Source organism: Canis lupus, chromosome 27, assembly GCF_011100685.1.
Source record: "Canis lupus familiaris isolate Mischka breed German Shepherd chromosome 27, alternate assembly UU_Cfam_GSD_1.0, whole genome shotgun sequence".
In the NCBI taxonomy this organism is placed as follows: domain Eukaryota; kingdom Metazoa; phylum Chordata; class Mammalia; order Carnivora; family Canidae; genus Canis; species Canis lupus.
In genome coordinates, this window is record NC_049248.1 from 39,702,361 (window position 1) to 39,725,051 (window position 22,691).

Consider the following 22,691-nt stretch of genomic DNA (forward strand, 5'->3'; position numbering starts at 1 on the left):
CTCTCCTGCTCAGAAACTTTTTCTGGATCCTTGCTGTTTACTGTGCTCCAAATTAAAGTCAAGATTCCCCAAGATTTTACTTTTTCCTAACCTTCCAACCTCATTTCCTAGTGCCTCTGGACATAGCTTCTGTGACTATGCTGAGATTACTGACGGGCGAACATGACCCATTCTGTCTCGCCAATGCATTTCCACTTACGCGGGATGCCTGTCCAGCTGGGCCCTCCCTCCCCAGCAGCTGTGCAAGTTCTATCTATTCTTTTATGTATATATATATATATTTTTTTTAATTTATTTATTCATGACAGACACATAAAGAGATAGGCAGAGGGAGAAGCAGGCTCCACGCAGGGAGCCTGATATGGGACTCGATCCTGGGGCTCCAGGATCATACCCTGGGCCGAAGCAGGCGCTCAACCGCTGAGCCGCCCAGGTGTCCCGAGTTCTATCCTTTCTTCAGCATCCAACCCATAGCCCTCTTTCACCATGAAGCCTTTCTGGATTGCCCTGATCTGTACTGAGCTTTCATTTCTTATTTCTGTGGTATGTCCTGTCTTTCCCACGCACATTGGCACCCAAGTGTCTTCCACTCCGTAATATTTCTGGTTAGTACAGGCTCCAATAAATGCCCATATAGAGAGAAACTAGGACGTTCAAGATCTTTCTTTTCTTTTTTTTTTTTTTCAGATCTTTCACTAGAACTATAGGCTCCCTGTGTTTCCCCCTTAATGGCCAGCCCAGCGAGGCTTCCTGGCCATGGTGTTTGCTCAATAGTCTGAGAGATTGGACACCCAACACATCCACACTGATCATACCTACGAAGCTCTAGCCATCGTCCTTTGCTCAGAAAATGACAGGGAGAAGTGCACTACTACATGTGCCTTACGATGTGAGGATGGCACACATCAAATGCCTGTCCGCTGGGGAACTGAACCCAGCTTACCCTTTCAATTTACATAATTGCGACTGAAATATTTTCAAGATAGAATAAGGTTCTTATAACAGAACACCTGTAACATTGTATAACCTTTTCTTGGTGATTCAGAGGTATCATTCAGAACAATTACTGGACTTTGCAGGAACAAGGTTATGACCTCAGAATTGTACAGGGCTGTGTCCATGCACCGTATGACTCAGCCTGCTATGATCTGGAGCTCTTGTGCTCCTTTGCATCGCTTTCGGTCTCCCCCTCTCTGGTAAGCTACGTGTTGTCTCTTCTTATGGGTGCCTGCCTGTAGAAGGGGACCTTTCTTCCCCTTAGCAGTTATCTTCTAGTCTGCTGGGGAGCTGGAAATCCTGGTGGTCAAGTTTTATGTAAGAAAAAAAAATCATATTAATAAAAATGGATTAAAAATAGAATTTTTTTTTTTTATGATAGTCACAGAGAGAGAGAGAGAGGCGCAGAGACACAGGCAGAGGGAGAAGCAGGCTCCATGCACCGGGAGCCTGATGTGGGATTCGATCCCGGGTCTCCAGGATCACGCCCTGGGCCAAAGGCAGGCGCCAAACCGCTGCGCCACCCAGGGATCCCAAAAATAGAATTTTTAATGTACTGGGCACTCTGCTAAATGCTTCTTAAATATTAGCTTACATATATTTAGTCCTCATAACAACCTTTTAGCGCAGGTGCAATTATCCCCATTTTGCAGATGAGGGACCTGAGCCCCAGAGGCTACGCACTTTGCTTAAAGTCACACGGCTAACACGTGCTGAAGCTGGTACCCAGGCCTGGGCATTACAGTTCTAGAGTTCATGGTTGTAACTATTGCCCCATACCCCCTCTGATTATAATTGGCTATGGTTGCTCAGTAGGACTCTTGTCCTCAGCCATGGAACACACAAAGTGTTCCAATCCATCTGAAGAGTATGAAAAAAAAAATAAAGTAGCAAAGTTTGTAAATGATTTGCTCCAAAAGTTAAGAAGATTCAAGGTTAACCTTATGACATTGTTCCTCTCAATCCCTGTATCAAACAGTGACTGCCATCCGGCGTGCAGTACTAGAGAAAGAAATGCTGAGATCTGGCATTTTCTAACAGGGCTGCCAATCCACCGGCCTCCCTCCAGGCAATGGTGTCTGAAGACTAAATCATAAGTCTCTCCCATGTGCAGATGCTGCTGTGATTTATGAAATAAGTCTTTTTTTTTAAGGGAGCTACTAATTTAATAAGAAAAATTTTAAAAATCGTTTTCTCAATGAATTGCTACTGAGAATGCCATTACTATCTTGTAGGAGGACACCTGTTTTGCAGTAGAGAAGAGCACACAGGTTCTGAAAGAGCATTTGAAGGGCTCTCCAATGAATAAAGCACAGGAGCTGTGTCCAAGGACTTCGTGAGACCCATAGGGCTGTTCAGTAGCTTCTTTGCCTTCCTTCTCAGGTCCTTGCTGAGCGCAAATATGACTCTGCACACATTTATTCCCATGCAAGATGCTCTCTGTTTCATGAAGTCTAGAATTGCGGTTGGAAGTCAAGATCTGGAAGCATGAACAACTTAAAAACACTTCAAGTTGCCCCAGGTGGCCTAAGGGCAACATCAGACAAGAGAATATAACGTGTTTCCAAATGAATGACATAGACAATATCAGATTTGGGAGATATTCCGGACCTGTAGACCAGTGGGAGATGTAGAGATGCAAAGAAGCATCACAGGGAGCTAATATTCAGTCATTCAACACGTATTTATTGAGCAGCTGCATTGGGCCAGGTGCTGTGCTAATGTGGAGTAGGAAAGACCTACATCTGTAAAAACATTAAGCAAAGGAACATATAGGTGTTTCTATGCAGGACAGGCCACCAAGAAGCAAGAAGTTGACCATGAAATGTCTCAGGCTCCATGGACAAGGTCAAGTCATCTAAGACTTGAAGAGAGAGAAAGGGAGTCTTGGATGGAAACGGTCCCTGGAGCCCATCCCTGAGGGCAGCAGGCAGTGGAGGAGCCCTGGCCCCTGGGGGTGGGCCTTTGGAAGCAAAGAGACCATTTTAGTAGCTTAGAAGCATGAAATCTGAATTCCTCGGAGCTTCCCCTAATCTATGAAAGAAACAACAGAAGTATTTACCTATTTAGGGATTCCTGTGAGAATCTGATAAGAAAGCTCGCGTGCTCCATGCAGTATCTGGCACTGGGTAGGCGCTCGATAAACATTTGTCCTCAGACCCATTCCCTTCCCTTCCTGGGCTTCCTTTAGGGAAGGGCCCTTCTCTAACCCCTGCCAGAAGGCAGCCTGCGTTTGCAGCTCCCTTCCTAGGGAGCCCTGGGGTGTCCTGTGGTTTTACAAATGTTGACACAAAATTGTCTCTGGGAGGTTGAGCCTCAAGGCAACCACGGCCCACATGATACATGAGCAGCTCTCCTAGGGAGCTCGAGGCCCAGACCATTCTGACAGACGCCTTTAAGCTGGGCTAGCGCGAGGCAGAGAACCATAGCCTTTCCCGAAGGACCTTCCCTTCGAGTAGTGGAAAGAACGAGCCTAGTGCTGGCTCAAGGTTTTCATTTAACTGGAGCTCTGGGGCCCAGACTACAGGTCCCCGCACTGGCACCCTGAGAGTGGGGGACACAGGGCGGCCCCGGGCAGATGGCGGGGTGGGGCCCAGGGCTCTGTTGGGGAAGACTGGGGCTGTGTCTGGGGTGGCTGGAGCACAGAGATGTCGGGGGCTGGGGGTGGGCGTCTACTTCGGGATTGCTGGCCCCCCTCAGCACATGGTGTTCATGGGCAGGGGCACCGGACGCACCCAAAACCTGTTCATCGCCAGCGGTGCAGTGTTCGCTTTGGGGACCAGGGGAGATCTGGAAGCAGGCATGGAGACTTGCTTTCTGACCCCGATCCTGATATTTTTACCTTTGTCACTCCCAGATGATTTCTAAGTGTTCTTCCCATTCTGAGTTGTTAGAACATCCCCTTCCTCCTGAGACGTAGGAAAGGAGCCTCTGGGACAGCAGTGAGGCTGGCCCCGACCAGAACTTCTGGGGCAGAGTCTTACTGACTCCCAGTGGTGGAACTGCACCGTTCTTGGTTGGCAGGAGCCGCAGAGCCAGGAGAACGTGTGCCCCTCGGGGTAGGAGCAGGGGCTGTGCACCCCGCATCTTGTTTGTGGCCACCCTAGGGCCTCGCACACAGCAGGCCGCACTAAGCCAATGTGTGAGGAGCCCCATGAGCACCAGGCCTCGGCCTCCTCTGCTCCAGGATAAACACAGGAGTCGGGCGGGGCAGGGGACCGGGCTAGGAGAGATCAGCATGTCCAGGCCTGCGCACTACTGTGGGGGCGAGGAGGAACAACAGCCTGGAAACTTTTCCAAGGCCTGCCAGTGTTGACTGGGGAGCTGGGATCAGGAGTGAAGGGCTGTGACCCACCAGAGGGTAACCTGCCTCTGTTCCCCAACAACAGAGAATTTTTCTTTCCAACAAGGAGGAAATTTTCTATCCCCTGAGCCCTGTCCTGTGACTCTTCCCTTGTTCTGGACGTATCTTCCCTGTACCTGCTTCCCTCACCCCCCAAAGCAATAGCCCCATAGCCAGGAGGGCCTGCATCTGAGCGCCCTTCCTAAGCCTCCTCAGGTCCGCAGCTTAGCGGGGCATAAGCCCTGTCCCAGGGCCAAGGACGGGATCAGTGTGCAGACTGCAGACAGGAGTGAGCAAGAGGCAGCAGGGGGGCCGGGTGTGCAGAGGGCACCTGTGCCCAGGCCGGCCCACAGCTCTGGTCTCCAGCCCAGGGAGGGCCTGACCAGCCCCTCCTAGGCGCTACTGAATTCGATGGCTGTTCTGGTTACCAAGTAACTGTACCAGAGCTCAGATGCAAAGTCCAGGGGTTGTTTTTAACTGAGGGTTGGAACAAATGAATCTGCCATTCGTCCTCTCCTCCGACCCCAGAGCTGGACAGGATGTCCTATAGGACCGCCCTTCTCTCTCCATCTGGATCCAGAGGGTCATCCTAGAGTCCAGTGCTCCCCCTCACAGGCTCTTTCCCCCTGGTCTTCCCTGGTCTCTGGCCCCCAGATCTGCCCGTGGGGCCAGAGTGGCTGGAAGGCTGGGGCAGGGTGGCACCCGATGCCAGCCAGGCTCTGCATATTTATTCTCTCCATCACTCCTGCCCTTCCCCAGCCTCAGCAGCTCACTCTCCCAAAGTCCAAAGAACCCTGGGTCCTTGGGCCTTGCCTTTTCCCGGGAGGTCGAGGAACAGGGAGGTGAGAATAGTGACGCCGTCCTGGAGGAGGACCCATCTGGGAGATGGGTCACACGGGAGAGGGTGAGGCCCCTCCCAGGACTCTGTGACACAGATCCCCAAGAGGCTCGCAGGACCCCCTTGGGGCCTCTGACCCTGCTGTCCTGGCCGCAGCGCCCCAGCTCCAGGCTCTGGGTGCCTGTAGCCCCAGGGGAGCCGCACGCAGCCCGGTGGGGCCAAAGCTGCCCGAAGAGCAGCTCAAACGGTCCCCCTCCCGGGCCACCCCTGCCCTGGGCCCGGAACACTCACACTCCTTCATCATGCCGATGTCCACACAGCGCTTGAGCCGGCAGGCCTGGCAGTGGCGGCGGTTGTCCTTGGTGATACGACAGTCCCCGTTAAAGGGACAAGTGAACAGCGCCTTCCGCTTCATGCTTCGCCTGCCCGGGGAGAGAGCACATGCCACCTCCGGGTGACCCACCTGCCAGTCTCAGCCCTGGCTGCCTGCAGGGGCTGGGACCCCCGAGCCCTGCCCACAACCCCCCCCACCGCCTGGGTCTCCATGTCTCCCACAGAGGACGTGGGGCCCAGCCCTAGGCCGCCTCAGCAGCCACCACTCCCCACCTCTACACTCTGGGTGCCTCCTCCTTCTTTCCCTGCTACTCTGCTCCCATCATTGCTTTGATTTCCTTTTTTTTTTTTTTTAAGATTTGAAAGGATTTATTTATTATTACTTTTATTTTTTATTTTTTAAAAGATTTTATTTATTTTTGAGAGACAGAGACAGAGAGACAGAAAGACAGAGAGGCAGAGACACAGCAGAAGGAGAAGCAGGCTCCACGCAGGGAGCCTGACATGGGACTCTATTTTTTTTTTTTTTTAAGTGAGCTCTATACCCAATGTGGGGCTTGAATTCATGACCCTGAGATCAAGAGTCACCTGCTGTACCAACTGAGCCAGCCTGGCGCCCCTGATTTACTTTTATGATACTCTACTTCCCACGCTCTTTTTTTTTTTTTTTTAATTACACAGGAAACGTGAGTGAATTAACCTAGTGAAACTTTTTTTAAATATGAAAATCTGCAGAGCAGCCCTCACTGCTTCTAGGGAGCCGCTTGGGGAGGTGAGGACGCTGGTGGAGGCTTTAAGTCATCCAGAGTCTGGAGATCTATGACTAGAGCATCCCCGGTCCAGGGACAGACACGTGCGCAGGTGCATGGAGAAGGGAGAAAGGGCCCCAACTATAGCTTGAGGCATCCAGATAACACACCCAGAGAGAAAAGGCCAGATGAGTGGGTGGGAGACCTCAGGTCTGGCCTTGGCCTTTTGAGAGGCAGAGGAAACAAGGGCTTTGCCAGGACAGAGACCTACCACAGGCTCTTAGCTACGAAGCCGGTACCCCCAGGGCCCCTGGTATCCTATGTAAAATCACACGTGTGCACGCGTGTACATACACGTGTGCCCATGCGTGCATGAGCAAGCTTGAACACTGCACCCCATGGGACTTTTGGGAAGCTTCCCATGTCCTAGAGGTTCCTCATACTCTTCCCAGCCCTAGCAGGTGCAGGCCCCACTTTTTTTTTTTTTTTTTTTTTTGCCCTGGAACAAGTGACAGGATTTGGTTGGGGAAAGATGGTAGCAAAATCCCTTTCTCTGTGAGCAGCAGCATCTTCCGAGGAGATGCTCAAGTCTTTAAGTAAAAGCCCAGGCCCAACCATTTCCCTCTCTCAGAGGTGAGCCGGTCACACACTAGTTATGTTTCTTGGTTATGTTTCTTCACTGTTCACATTCGCTAGAAGACATTCGGGGTTTAGGGCAAACATACTCATCAGTTGACCTGGACAGAAGGGGAGCAAACCAACTTGACCCATGGGCTGGAGGAGAAGAGAACATAGAAATGACCTGCAGCAGTCACAGGCAATCAGACTCCCAAGAGACTATTGGCGTAGTCTCACCTCGTTTTATAGGTGAGACTACCTGAGGGGAGGAAACTCATCAGTGAGGTGATTTGGCAAGAAGTGAAGGCTCCCCCGTTGGCTGTTGGAGATGTGAGGCTCAGCTTTTGGCTTCTTGGTTGGAGCCTACCGCTCTCATCCCTAGAAACTCAAGCTGCTCAATGAAATGGAGCCCACAGGCCAACAGCTCAAGGCCCATGAGGTGGCTGCTCTTGGTTTGGGACCTGGGCCCCCAGCACTTTCCTGTTACCTGTTTCCTGACCCAAAGGGCACCCCCACTCCCCGCCCCACCCCAGTAGACGGGTCTATGTGGGAAGGTGGGATAACATAAAGCTATTGGGGTAGAGTCCAGCCCACCAACGCCACACCCACCCTGTGGTGACTGCCCAGAGACTGTATCAGGCTTTTGTCTACCTTTATGGAAACAGACAGCCTTTCTCCTTGGGCCTCCATCCATCTATTGCCGCTCTCCAGAGGGACAGGCAAATATGGAGGTACCTTGGCTACCCCGAAATGAGAGGCTACCATCACCACAGGACATGAGATTGATTCACCCCTTTACTCCTTCCCACTCATGGTTTCTGAGGCTCTGGCTGTTACCACAAATGTTCAGGTCCCAGAATGCCCGTAACTCTCTAAACTTACTCAAAGGCCAGAAGTTTCTAATTCAGAGTAAACTCTCATTTCCCTTTTTTTTTTTGTTGGTTTTTTGTTTTGTTTTGTTTTTTTACAACCAGGCATTCTGCCCAGGAGCTCAGGGTCGGTCCTATCCTCCCACCCGCTGTCTTGTCTGGCTCAGAGCTCTTCCTGTGAATTCTCCAGGGCTTTGGGGACCAAAAGGAGCACCTCCAGACACATGAGCCAGAGCATCCCACCAATCCTGCGCTGGGGGCCAAGAGTTTCCTGACGCCCCAGCTGGGAGGCAGCCCCGCATCCCCCACGTCTATTGCTCTGTCCGTGGGCTCTAGTGCGCCTGTCTCTGACTCTCACGGGTGGGCATCTCCCCAGCTGCAAGGTTGCTCAGAAAGAGGTTGTGGCACTTCACCACCTTTCTTTTGTTTTCCTCACTGTAAATCTGAAGCCCAGCCCAGGCTTCCACACATAGAAGAGTTGGAGGTGGCCACTCAGCCCAGCTTTGCCTGACAACAGGAATGGACTCCAATGAGGTTGGTTGGGTAGGAATCCCCCAAAATGCAGGGCTGGCTTAAAAGAAAATACTGGGAGGAAAAACACCAGTGTCCTTGCTTCCAGCTTTGCAGTTACAGAAGGGAAGGGAGCTCATGAATACTAAGAGGCAAAGGAGGAGGAGGAGAAAGAGAAGAAAGGGAGGAAGGGAGGGAGGGAGGGAGGGAGGGAGGGAGGGAGGGAGAGGGAGGGGAGAGGAGGGGAGGAAAGGAAGGAAGAAAAAAAATGCTAAAAGTCCTTCTGGCCAGGTACACTATCCCCACAGCAAGGCTCAGATCTAGGGTAAGAATGCCACACAGGTGTGTGCTCTTCACCCTTTGCCATACTTCGTCCCAAAGCCCACCAACTGTGCAACACGTCTCCACGCTATTTGAGTGATGCAGAAAGCAGCCTGTAAATTTATGGAGCTCTTAAATTATTATTATGAAAAATTATACTAATTTTTTCATACTATACTAATTATACCAAGCTCTTCCTTGGCTCCTCTAGATACAGAATCAGAGAAAAGACCCCGGAGTTGTACCCAGGGAGATGGAGGTTAGCGAGCACGAAGAGCTGTCACACTCTGGAGTGTCGATCAGTGTTCAGGGGATGGAAAGCTCCCTCACCAGCTCCAGCAGGCAGACCCAGGTCCTCCCCCAAACCAGCTTTCAGGTGCGTCCAGCCCAGTATAGTTGCCAGGGCTGTGGGTCCCGTGGGCTCTGGGGCCCAGTTCTTCCCCATTCTCCCGCCTTCTAGGGGCACTTCCACGCATGTGGCTGTCATCTAGCCTCTGCCCGTGAGGAGTCAGGGCAGGCAGATGGGCCAGCTCTGGCTCTGTGCTTTGTCCCGAAGATCCACACCCCATGCCCTGCCTTCCTCCCAATGCTAATTGCTTGTGAGCTGGTTTGGTTTTGAGAAACAAGAGCTGCGAGTTTCCATGGGAGCGCATTGCCTTAGCTGCTCTCTGAGCCTGGACCCTGTCATCCTCTGGGTGGTTGGCAATTATATCCCAGCTCAGGAAGGAGGGGTTGGGGTGGTGCAACCGGACTAAATATAAACACAGTTTCTAGAAAGTCAGGGGTGAGAGAGGACATTGACCAATTCATCAAAACATGACAGACAGGCTATTCACAGAAGCATGAAGTGCCTGGGGCCAGGGTCTCCAGCCTGGGTAGGTGGCCCTATCGTCAGAGACACACCTTATAAAACCCAAGCCTGGGGCCCAGTGCCAGCTCTGGCTTTGTCTCCACTGCCACTCTGAGTATCTGGATACCAGAGCCTGATGGAGTGCCTTCTGTGAAAGGCCTACATGGTCTGATAGGTGGGACCTACATGGCACATTTGTATGTGGCAGCATCAAGGGCTTCCCCGGGGGGGGGGGGGGGGGCTTAAAAACCAACCATAAAGGAAGCTACTTTAACACTATGGTAAAGAGCACGAGGCCTTTTTTTTGGAGGCCAGTTTGGCAACATGTAAAACACTCGGAGCCTTTAAGGCAGCAAATCTACTTCCAGGAATTCATCATGCGAATAAATCAGTCCACGGGCCCAAAGGCACGTGCGTAAAGGTGGTCACTGCAGCCCTGTACGGAGAAGCAGAGGACGGAGCCTGAATGCTCATCAAAAGAGAAGGGTCCGTTACACCATAGTGCATCTGCACAAAGCGATGGGGCTGTGGAAAGGACAGAGGAAGAACGTGGACCCGGGAACTAGACCGAGCAAACATTCTGTAGTAGGTCAGAGCAAGATGCAAGAGGGCGAGGACTGTGTACTCCCATCGTCCTGTGCAGGTGTGAGTGTGCGCGCACACCACGTGAACCCAGACACACGCTTTTTTATATAAAGAGTTTGGAAGTGAACACAATGAGCTGGTCACAGCGACAGCTTCGGGAGGAGGTAGGGACGTGAGAATGGGGTAGAGACGACGTACGCTTCGCTTAGATGTCCTTTTGAACTATTTATTTGCTGCTGCTTTTTAAACCATACTCAGGGGTTATTTACACACACATTCAGGTTCTGTGTTAGAGGAGAGAAAAGGACTTCTGCTCTCAGACACAAGCACTACGGAAGGACAAGGATACAGCGAGCACCTCCTGAGAGCTCTCTGCGCCAGGACTTCGGGCATTCCCTCCGACGCACCCAGTAGCCGTGCAGGTAGGCTCTATCCCTACCCTACAGGTGACAGGGAAAGGCGCTGGGAAGTTAGATCACTTGCTTCTTGTCATACAGCTAGTAAGTGTGAAGATGGGATCAGAACTGAGATCTGTTTGATTCCAAAGCTTCCGGTATTCCTCCCCAATAATGGTCCTCAGCATGAATTTACCATATCCCAATCCAAGCCAGAGCAGCAGTCCAAACATGCCCCCTAAAGTCCAGGGCACCTGGGTGACTCGGTCAGTTAAGTGTCGGCCTGCAGCTCAGGTCATGATTCCAGGGTCCTGGGATCGAGCCCTGCGTCAGGTTTCCTGCTCGGCGAGGAACCTGCTTTTCCCTCTTCCTCTGCCCTTTCCTCCCTCTGTCCCCTACTTGTGCTCTCTTGTGAGCTTGCTCTCTCCCAAGTAAATTAAAGAAAAAAAAAAATCCAAGAGCATGCAGCAGAGGCTGCTTGAAGGTCTCCTCTAGGACAAAGCCATTGGGATAGAAGCAGTCCCTGAGATGGGTGGTTTGGGAGTGTGGGGTAAGCCCTGGTGGTCCTCTCTGCTGGCCCTATAATGCCATAGCACAGAGAGGACCCCCTAGGTGTGCTGAGAGTGACTTCACACCAGTGAGCCCTGCTGAAAGTGCTGAGTTCCCAAAGATACAGAAGACCTTCTTCACACGCTTGCAGCTACCTTTCTTGACAACCCCAGTGACATTTCCTATTCAAATATTCTGGCCTCCTCTGCTCAAGCCTCCAAAACTCCTCTGGGCCCATCCACAGATAACCTTCCTTGTTCTCTTTCATTCACAGCCTTGAGCTGCCACGGAAGGGGGCCGGCTGCCAAGCTGAATGGACAAAGTTTTCTCCAGCAACACTGACTTCGTGGTGACTCATTTACTTGTGCCCATAGAATGCCCTGGGCAGCTCCTCCTCTCTCCTCTCTGTTTCCTCCAGTGCTGGTGAGCACTTGGAGTCTGAAGTCGTTGGACATCTCCCCCATTTCTCTGCTCCCCTTCACATCCTGAAGGGGATCCTGAAGTATCAGGCCTTCCTGAAAGCCAGGACATTCCTCCTGTTCCCAGATCCTTACCAGCCTCCCTTTTGCCCCCTGCACTCCACAGAACTCATAGTTAATGAGGTCCCTGAGAGCCTCGGGGCCAGCAAACGAGAAAGCATTTCTCCACACTGTATTTGTTGGCTTGATGTTTGCAGTGCACGGCTTCAGGGTCTGGATGAAGGAGGTATCAACAGGCAGGGAGAAGACACGCAGAAGAGGCAAACGCTAGATCTGTTTCTCAATCCTGCCTTCCAGGACCACCTCTTCAATCTTCACTCTCTTCATCAGAGAGGTCCCTCTTATTTTCTTCTCTGTCCTTTATGCCTTTCCCTTTATATTAGAGCCTGGACTAAGCCACCCATGACCCGAGATTCATTCACATCCATAGATCACCCCACTATCCACTTTGTAGTAGACCTACATACTTCTCCCCTCTGGCCCTTATGTGCTGGTGTTAACATAACCAGGACACATAGCCTTTTACAAGCCTGCCTATGCCAATGTTTTATTCACACTGGAAATATCATTTTTTCCCTGAGGATGTCCATCTATTCCAGAGAAGCAGGAGGCAGAAAGAGCATGAAATAACTTATAGGAGGAATTGGCCCATGATGGTCTCTAATTTCTGATCATAGATCAATAGAACCTGGTCTCTGTCCAACCTTCCTAATCCCATTTTGGTTTGATTATGAGTTTTGGATCTGCTGGGATGACCACAAGTAGATCCTCAGGCAGGTTAGTTTGACTCTCTTCGAAGTCAAACCAAACAATGAATGGTCAAATGGGATTACTGGTCCCCAGGGCTGGGAAAATCATCCGTGACTCAGCATGAAGGGATGCTTTTTCCTTGAGAATGACCATGAAAGGGCTGAGTGAGCTCCCTGAGAGCAAGGGCATGGTTGAACTTATCTTTGTGTTTCTAAGGTTGCGGAGTCTGACAGAGAAGGTACCTCCCACCGGTATAGACCTTTCTTCCTGGGATCAGGGTTTCGCAAACAGACAGAAGGGACAAGAGGGTTCTATTTGAACTAGACTAAAACAGAAAAACACTGAATAGAATTTGGTTGAAGCAAAGGCGAAGCAGGGCAATTGGGGAGAAAAGAGGAGCAAGTGTGTATATTTAGTGGATTCCTCTCATTGGCACATTGGTTCTGTGAAGTCAACATGAACACAGAACTAACACATCCGGAACCACTGTTCCCAGGGTTAGCCTCCTGCGAGCCTCTGGTCACAACATTTTCATCAATCAAGCAATACATAACCTTGTTTCATGTGTGTTTTCCATTTAAAGATGCCTTATGTAATATACGTTGTTGATTCATGAACACTGAACTTGGCCAATAGCACTATAGCTCATGTCTGAAAGAAGCTTCTTAAGCACAGGTTTTCTCTACAAAGCACGTTGAAGCTTCCTTGTGCTTAAGAGCACTCAACAGCACTTCGGCACCATGCTTAGGGCCGTCTTAGTGAGATAACCATCAGAAAGCAAAAAACCACAAAAACTGTGGCTCTAGACAGCCCATGAAAAGGACACTCTTTTGTAGCATGACAGCTGAAACAAGGAGGCGGAATATCACCTTGTTCCGTCTTGCCTGGGAATGTGTACACCAGGGGACTTGAATTTTTCATCACTCTGAGCTTGTCCAGAAATGACCACAGAAATGCTGCAAGCATTGATGTGGGGATTATAAGGAAATTTTAATAGGTGGGCAAGTTTGCAAATACAGAATCCCTGAAATAATGAAGATCAATCATGTGTGTGTGTGTGTGTGTGTGTGTGTTTATCAAACAAGATCAAGATAAACAATAAGACATGTTGACTTTTCAGAAAGTGCAGCCTGGCCCAGTCATCAAGGCAGGGACAGGAAAGATATAAGGTGGATAAGGACAGGGTAACAAGACAAATAGCAGGCTGCCCATAATGCCAGCACTTTCATGTAGGGGATTGTTGGAAGGAGGGGCCGAGGGTGAGTGACAGCATAATGTGACCACAGGCATCAGAGCCACACTGTGGTGACATGGATGTGCAAACATACGGTCCCTGTCCATTTGGCCATTTCCCACACCTGACCCTGGGCATAAGGGAACCTGTCCTCTCTCCACCCAGATGCCTAACATGGTCCTGTCTCAAGGATTCGGGGCCTAGTAGTGTGTCCAAGGGCAGGAAGCACAGGTGCATGGGGATTGGAGCCACTCTTGAGGAACTGACTTCCAATATGTCATTACCCCATAAGCAGCCACCTAAGAGTTCCATCTCCCAGAGCTGAACCCCATGGATAGGTGGCCTGGAAAAAGGGAATTGGGGGCATGAGTCTCTGGATTAACCAAACAGCCCCAAGAACTGTTGGAGACCTTTGGGTTGCAGACTGGTGACATAGGGCCTTTGGTGAGAGTCATCATATTGCCAGCTCTTAGCCCAGTGCCTTGATCACAGATGTTCATTAAGATCTGGTGAGTGAGTGTGTGAAAGAAAAAACAAAAGAAGAGCGATGGCTGGAGACACTTGTGTTTATTTTCTTAGGGCAGTGTCCCATTAAGGACATAAGTATTGACCCATCAAGCTTGAAAATAACATATTGTACTTTATGTCTTTTTAAAAAAGATTTATTTATCTAAGAGAGAGAGAGAGAAGAGGGGCACAGGAAGAGGGAGAGAGAGTCTTAAGCAGACTGTGCTGAGCGCTGAGCCTGATGCAGGGCTTGAATCTCATGACCCTGAGATCAGAACCTGAGCCAAAACCAAGTGTTGGTCACTTAACCAACTATGCCACCTAGGCACCCCTATACTTTATGTCTTTTTTTTTTAAAGATTTTATTTATTTATTCATGAGAGACACATATGAGAGAGGCAGAGACACAGGTAGAGGGAGAAGAAGGCTCTAGCAGGAAGCCCGATGTGGGATTTGATCCCAGGACTCCAGGATCACACCCTGGGCCGAAGGCAGGCTCCAAACCGCTGAGCCACCTGGGGATCCCTACTTTATGTCTTTTAAGGCACTTTTATACATGTCATCTCATCAATCCTCAGATTAATACTATATATGTATGAAAGGGGTCAGATATCAAACTCATGTGCTTAGTTGAGGTGACTGAAACAGAGAAGTTGAAAGATTTGAGCAAGGACATACAATGGCATGGTCAGCTCCCTAGCCCACACATTTCTGACTCCTTTTATGATAAGAAGCAGCCCTCATGGGTGTACCCACCCCCCTTCTCTACCTGCAGAAAAGGGTCCAGGTGGCACCTGGGCTCTGGAAGGCCCACTCTGCAGGAAGTGCCCAGGAATGAGAGACGTGGCAACAGGATCTTGAGCCAGCGATGCTGCCAGTCTGGTTCCCCAAGCTGGGGAGCAGCCTGCCAGGAAGCCAAGCGGGCAACCCGCGCCAGGCCAGTCAATTAGCACCCACAGAAACCCCGCTGCCCAGCGATTGCTCAAGGCAATGAAACTCTAGGCCTGCTGATTCCCGGGACAGAGGGCAGGTGGGTTGCGGGCTGTGTTCATAGATGGCCCACGAGTCCCGGAGTTGGGGGGGGGGGGCGGGCATCGTACAAGTCCCAGGCTCTGATTCACTCTGCCCTCAAAGCCACTGGGTGAGCCCTTCGGTTCAGAGAATGAGGCCGACCTCAGCATCCCTGTTCTGGACTTGGTTCACTCTTTCCTCTCTTGGTGGCCAAAGCCCTGTTCTTTTTTTTTATCCACCTCCAATTAAGACTATTATACAGAAGCACTCTTTTTGATAAGTTTTTCCACAATCCTCCCTCTTGCTCTCTCTCCAATATATGCCAAGCCCACGTTTCTCATGGTTCCCAGTCCTGTATTGCAATTCATCACTCTCCCATCCTCCCTTCCTGGCTTTGGATGGGCACACCCTGCGTCCAGCCTTTCCAGTACTTTCCCCATACTGTTCATACTTGTGACACTGGGCTCATTGGAGAAAAGAGGAGGCAGCCGGCAGAGAAACTGGCCCTGACTGAACAGGAATGCTGGCACTTTGCTGACATTGCCTGAGCTTTCTAACCCGGGACAGCAAGCCACGGGTGAAGATATGGGCGCAGATCAAGAATGGAGATCCAGCCAGGGTGCAGTTTCCCTTGTTCCAAGGAATGGTTTGATTTGGATCAGAGGACAAGCTCCGAAGCCAAGTTCTGGGGTTTTCCCAAGGACATGCCTCTGATCATCAATCTGTTCAGAGGTTCACTCCAGAAGGACAGACACACAGGTTCCGATAGGGGGCCGTGGGTCCAAGGCGTAATGGAAAGACGGGCACGTAGGCAACAACCTCGGAAACATCATCTCTGAGAGGGGCAGAGGCCAGAGCTGGAGCTGAGGGGAAGGGAGGAGGGAGATGATCTCACCAAGACCCTGTCACTCCCAGGGTGGGGAAGAGCTGGCATGTTCCATGGGCATGGGAAGGAAGGAGACACGGGAGATGCAGGGGTTGTCTTCATGGGAAACCTTGCTTCCTCTGCTTCCCCTTGCCCTTGGGGAGGACTCACCTGAAGAAGCCTTTGCAGCCTTCACAGGTCATAGCGTTGAAGTGAAAGCCTGTGGCTCGGTCTCCGCACACCCCGCAGATTCGGGGCACGTTCCGGTCAAAATCGCCAGGGTCAGGCAAGGAAGTGCTGGCTGCCGTCGCCTCCATCCCTGTAAGAATGGCAGGCAGGCCGAGGCCAGCGCTGGAGTCAGTGCCAGGGCTGGCTAACATCCTTCGCGCCCCCACCCCCATGTGCCCGAAGCTCGGCGAGGCTGGGCAGCTCCCCAGGTCCCAGGCCTGAGCAGGATTTCTTGGGCGCCCTCACCTCGTGACTCCATGGGGAGCAGAAGCAGGGCTCCCTAACCCAAGTCTGGAGAGACCTGCGGTGGCCCGGCGGTGGAGCGGCTCTATGGTAGGGTTTGGGTTCACAGGCTGCACCTGCCGCCTACCACGCTACTTTGGGTGACGTGTTTAGCCTGTCTGTGCCCTACCACCCTCACCCGAAGAATGGCGTTTTCTTTACAGGGTGTGAGGAAGGATTACATGAGTGAACATACGCCTACCACCAGCATTGGCTCATCTCCGTAGCAGAACCGCAGCAGGGCAGAGGCCTCTTTCCTTCCCAGTGCCTCGCAGCCACACAGGTCAGCAGTGACAGGCCTGTGTCCCTGCTGTCCTGGCACCAAGGCAATCAAAATCTTGTTGCCTCTTCTTTGTGCCCCCCCTCCCAGTATAAACTTAACACATTGATTTGAACATCCTTCTGAATAAGGTGAGTCATATACAATTAACTAATTTGGCTTTCAGAGATGGCTTGTATAAATAGGCATTAGCATCCAGAGATGGATTTCATACTTGAGGAGACAGAAAAGAGAGAGGGAACAAAATCTAATAGCTTTGGGGAGCCCTTCTCAGGAAGCAGCTGACTTAACTCTTCCAGTAGACAAATTGAGCCCTCGGCTTCACGATGTCAGGCCCAGAGCTCCTCGGGCCTCCCTAAAATGCTTCAGAGCCTGCTGCCTCCCACTTTTCTCTGGGTCCTCACAAGGGCCATTGCAGGGTTAAGTGGCCCCTTGGCCCCAGGGCAGGAGGGTCCCTCGGGGCAGAAGAAACACAAGACAGAAAGCCAGTTATGAGCCAGTGCCGTGTTCTCCTGCCCCGAGGTGAGAGAGGGAGATTCCAGGGGGGCCCTTGGGAGAGGCTCTGAGCTTCTTTCCAACGTAACCTCTGAGCTGAGGTTTGGCAAACCAAAGCCCCTTAGTGTCTTATCCCATTTACTCTTCGTATCACCCAAAGAGACAAGTGCTGTTACTATCTCTCTCTTTATAAACGAGGCCCCGAGAAGCCCACCGCTTGAGGTATCTCTAGCAACTATGATTACAAAATACACAAAGCGAATACCTAATTTTTAAAAATTTCACAAAAAGCTTCAAGCCAAAGGAAGAAAGTAGGACAGATAAGGATAGAGGTGATAGAGGGAACCCTGATCACAGATGGCTGTAGCTCCCTGAACTGCCTCTCTCAGCTTTTCTTTTCCTGGGAACTGTAATGCACTAATAGTGACACTATTGCCGTCCCCATCACAGCTAGACTGATACTTGTTCAACTGCAATGTTTATATATATACACATTCAGAGAGAGAGACTTAAAAAAAAAAAAAAGAAAGGAATGATTAACAGAAACTTTTGAGGGACTGAGATGGGGGACAGGTACGCAGAAGTCTTATGTAGTAACTATATTCTATTTCTTCGAGTGGTGGGTATATGGTATCGTCTTATTTTTATTTATTATTATTATTATTAAAACACGATGTTATGTTTTATATGCCCGTCTGTGTATATACAACATTGCACAATTGTTAGACAATTAAAAATAGAAGAAAAAGCGCCTGTGGGTTTGTCAACATTGTCCCTGTAGCCCATCCCAAGTCCAGGCTGTGGGCAGGGATCCCAGAGGCCCAATACCATCGTGGGGCAATAGGAGAAACTGTCTAGGATGCTTGTGGCTTAACCCCAGGTCAGCTGAGATGTTGCAACTCTCAATCATCATGAGGTTGCTACAGAGTCTGTGTCATCCAGGCGACCAAACATCTGGTGGATTTGGTGGAAAAAAGAGAAATCAAATGTGGGCGTGGGGGGAATACCAGTTGAATCAGTCCAACAAGTGTGCATCATCACATGGCACACTGGAGATGTCATGATGCAGGAGAGTTGGAGCAACAGGACACCCCAGCACGGCAACAGTGCTGTCCTGCCACTGGGCGAGCTTGACATCAGGAGGGCTGCTGGCCAGGGGTAGAGGCCCGGGCCCTGGTCAGGCCGGACAGAAGGCTGGACCCAGCAGCCAGAGGCCCACAGAAAACAGGACCGTTTCAGGGGAGTTGAGAGAAAACTTAGCCCCGCTTGGGGTTATTTGCTGCTACCACGGAACCAGGGCCCAGGCCTAGAGTTTAGAGGCAGAAAAGAGGCCCAGGCACATATGGCGTGACAGCTGACCGTCCCAGGAATGGTAGGCAGAGACTGTGGGGAGCCGGAGAGAGAAAGAGAAGACTGGAGCTGGGCAGGAAACATCACCAGGCTAGACAGTCCCCTGGGGCCCCGGCCTGGGAGTCGGCGAGCCCCTCCCTTCTGCGCCCCCACCCCGCCCGCCTGCAGCTGGCTCTGGGTCTCAGCTGGCTCTGGGCACCACAGGTTCTGCTGACACAGGGCCTAACCCGCATTTGCAAAGCCCGGGGCAGGGGTAGCGCTCTCTCCCTCCCCTTGACCCCTCCCTCCTGCGGCACCTGCGCGGCCAACAGAAGGCCAGGGAAGCTGTGGCTGATGAGGAAAGACCCACCTGAAGGAGCAGGGGGGCAGGTCAGTTGAGCCCAGGGGTGCCCTTCTGGGAGGTCACAGACACGTCCAACCAAAAGGCCTCTGGAAGGAACAAGGGAAACACTTTACCCGCAGCTCACACTGCCCTCACAGCCAGTCCTCTACGAGCCCGGGAAGCAGCAGGCGGGGTTCCTTCCAGAGACTTTAGTCTCCAGGTCAGGGTGCCAAGTCGTCACCGGCAGGGGTGAGGGCGTGGGAGCCAGGCAGCAGCCGGGACCGGCCCTCCCTTGGGGCAGGGAGTAGCGAGGAGCAGCGGGGACGGGTGGGGGGCAGCACCCAGCACGTGGCAAATGGAAGGAGCCTCCAACACCCTGCTGTGGGTGCCCCTGTTTCTTTCACGCAGAGGGGGTTGGAGGGAGGGAGGGCTTTCTTCCTGAGGGAGTCCTGCTGCTCCCATGGCATCATCACCCCCCCCAAGATTTGAGGGATGTTCAGTGGGGAGCAGAGCCAGAGGGCGGCCTGGCACATTGCCGGGAAAGGACCCCCCCGGACCCCCCCCGCCCCCAGCTAGTACTGCAGAGACACCTCAGGGTCTGGCCTCTTGGGACAGCCTCAAAGACAGGTGTTTGGGGGGATCCCTGGGTGGCTTTGTGGCTTAGCACTGCCTGTGGCCTGGGGTGTGATCCTGGAGACCCGGGACCGAGTCCCACATCAGGCTCCCTGCGTGGAGCCTGCTTCTCCCTCTGCCTGTGTCTCTGCCTCTCTCTTTCTCTCTCTCATGAATAAATAAATGAAATCTTAACCGAAAAAAAAAATGACAGGTGCTTGGGATCCCTGTCCCTGCAGACCGGGTGTGGGCGGAGCAAGGGCTGCAGGGGGTTAAATACAGCAACTCACTGCTTTCAAACAGGATGTTTTCTGCCACTTTTAGCTCTTCCTGAGCCGGCTCCACGCCCCCGGCCTCAGCAGAGGCTCGAGGTGGGCTGACTCTGGGCCCAGAGGCCATGTGGTAGTAGATGCTGGGTCACTGAGGTGGGGCTGCCCGAAAGTCACCCTTCCCACTCCTACCCACACCCAGCCTGCTTGTCTACCGAGGAGACAGACAGGCCACACACACACACACACACACACACACACACACAGGTGCGCTTCCTCCCTCCCCCGATGCCAGCAGGAGGTGCCTGACCCAACCCTGGCGAAGGCCTTTAAGCCAAACCCCAGACAGGGAAGGTCCAGACCCCCAGCCTTTGTTTCTCTGCCTCCCCGAGGCCCCCACCAGCAGGGAAGGGAAGGGCCCAAGGCAATTCCGAGAGGTGGGCCCTGGGACTGTCAGCCCACCGAGCCAGCCCCCAAGGAACATCCAGGGAATATGCCCGGGGTGGGGGGTCAATGAGCAGAAACAACCTGAGCCGGGCTGGCCTGCTCCCAAGGGCCGTGGGTGGCCGGAGGCCCACCTGGTGGAGACAGACACGTTGTCACTTACCCCCAAGCCAGGCCCTCCTTTGCTCCCCCTGCTGGTCCTGCCCACAGCCCGCAGCTGACCACTCCGCTGGGCTCCGGCCGCGGCCTTATGGATCCCCAGACTCCCTGCGCTCCTCGGGGGCTGAGGTGAGGGCTGAGCCGGTACAGAAGGGACCACTGCTGGGGCGCCTGGGGGGCTCAGTGGCTGAGCATCTGCCTTCGGCTCAGGGTGTGGTCCTGGGGTCCGGGATCGAGTCCTGCGTCGGGCTCCCCGCAGGGAGCGTGCTCCCCCCTCTGCCTGTGTCTCTGCCTCTCTCTCTGTGCCTCTCATGAATAAATAAATAAAATTAAAAAAAAAAAAAAAAAAGAAAGGACCACTGCTTTCCTGCCTTCAACCCCTAAGGTTTTCACATCAGACTGGAGATCCAGGTAGACTGCCACCCTTGAGCTTAAGAAAAGAGTGTCTTGGGGCGCCTGGGGGGCTCAGTAGCTGAGCATCTGCCTTCAGCTCAGGTTGTGATCCTGGGGTCCCGGGATCGAGTCCCGCATCGGGCTCCCCGCATGGAGCCTGCTCCCCCCTCTGCCTGTGTCTCTGCCTCTCTCTGTGTATGTATCTCATGAATAAATAAATAAAATCTAAAAAAAAAAAAAAGAAAAGCGTGTCCGGAGTATCTACCATGTGCCAGGCCGCCAGGCGCTATACGTACCGCCGACAGAAGCCTCATGGCAATCCTGTGAGGTGGGGAGCAGTCCCACTTTCCAGACGGCAAAGCCGAGGTCCAGACTACTTTGAGTGACTTGCCCAGGGTGCCATGGCCCGCCAAGTGGTGGGGCCAGGGGCCAAACAAGGACAAACTGAGCTCCCTGCCCAGATGCTTCCCCCGACTCCTGCTGACCCCTCCCGCTCCAGCGACAGTCACCAGCCGCCACGCCGTACTCTGTGCTGAGCCCTGCTCCGAGCTCTCCGGGATGCTCACTCATTCGAGCCTCAGGACAACCTCAGCAGGCGGGCCCTGCTATCATTCTTGTTTCAGCCATGGGGAAACTAAGGCACAGGGACGTGGGCTGTCTCTGGAGCCTGGCTTTGAACTTAGGCAGCTGGTCCCTGAGTCCCCCCTCTGCTGCCTTTCCTAAGGGAGAGGGCTTCGTCCTCTCCCCAGCCCGGAGCGCTGCATGCCCTCCGCTTCCCCTAAGTCAGGGAGCAAGGAAGAGAACAATCCCCTGGTCATGATGGAAGCACGTCATGGCTCTTCTCCTTCCACGGCTCCCGGAGTCAGAGGATGGCACGCATGAGCCAGGATCCCCTTCCTGCCAGTCAGCCCCTCTTACTGGGCAAACCCCATTCAGCAGACTAGCCCCTCCTCCCCACGCGACTGTGCACTACTGGATGGTCCTTTCAGGAGAGATTAACCTAGATTTAGCCTGAAGTTCATGTGCATGGAAAGTGGGGCAAAGGCACAGGGTAGGAAAAGGACAAGTGGAAAAAAAGTGCTTACTGCCACCCCCCTTTGCCACATCACACAACCCCCACCCCTCCTTACAATTCATGTTCTGAGTACACAGAACGTCCTATTACTTCTGCTGGGACTGTCCCCAGAGCAACCCCCTCCTGCCCTGCTTTAGAAATACCCAAACCCCTGGCACTGAGCCTTGGAGACGTGGGGTGAGGAGCTCAACTCTGCAGAAAGCCCCTGGCTTCCATTCCCCTGGGGACTGCATCCCACATCAAAACCCCTGCCTGAGCGTGACCCAGTCCTGACCTTGCCTTAGCAAGAAGTGAGGAGATAACGTGTTTCCTTCCAGTCATTGAAGCCACAACCACTGCCCCTCCTACTTGTCTGTCTGTTAGCTCACACAACACGTACCCCTTCTTCCAGGGCTTTTGCTAAATGGGCATCCCCAGGCAGGCTCGCCCAGAACAGTCTCTCGGGGTGGTGGCTGCAGGGTGTGCTGGGCAGAGCCAGGGAAGACAAGGATCAAAGTGCCGCTGGGCTCTTTAACCCCACCACACTCACTGAACCCTCCTCGGAGTCCTGAGGGCGATAAAGCTATGACCCTGAAATATCCGATAAGCCGTGGACAAGAGGTCTGACCTCTAAAGTGTTTTCCAGCCCTGAAGGTGTGCAGCTCCAAGGCTGGATTTCCCATCACAATGAGGCCATACGACCACTCACTGAGCTTCCTCTTCGACCCCCTCTGGAACCCGTTGGGCCCCAGCACCATGCTAGTACAGGTGAGGTTCACTCACCCTCAGATGCTAAGGACCAGGGAGGGCCTGAGTGGTGGGGCCCCTCTTGGGCCCCACGGAGAAGGGGAGCCCAGGAGAGGGGCTCTTGCTCACCAAGCTAGGCCTGGAGTCATCAAAACCGAGCTTTCTAATTGTTGACATTGGCTCAGAGCTCCCCCTCCTTCTAGAAAGAATTGGAAAGCTAAGTGATTTCCCAGAAAAGGGAAAGAAAATTCTTC

At 52.5% G+C, this 22,691-nt stretch overlaps 1 protein-coding gene across 1 annotated transcript in view; it reads right to left on the reverse strand.

Annotated features, from left to right (window-relative positions):
* VDR (vitamin D receptor) overlaps positions 1 to 22,691 on the reverse strand; it is a 56,643-nt gene that overhangs the window by 16,343 nt on the left and 17,609 nt on the right. The window contains 3 exon segments of the mRNA XM_038577464.1: positions 5,469 to 5,599; positions 15,974 to 16,121; positions 18,787 to 18,866. Coding sequence (XP_038433392.1) covers positions 5,469 to 5,599; positions 15,974 to 16,119 — 277 coding nt within the window. The 5' untranslated portion in view covers positions 16,120 to 16,121; positions 18,787 to 18,866.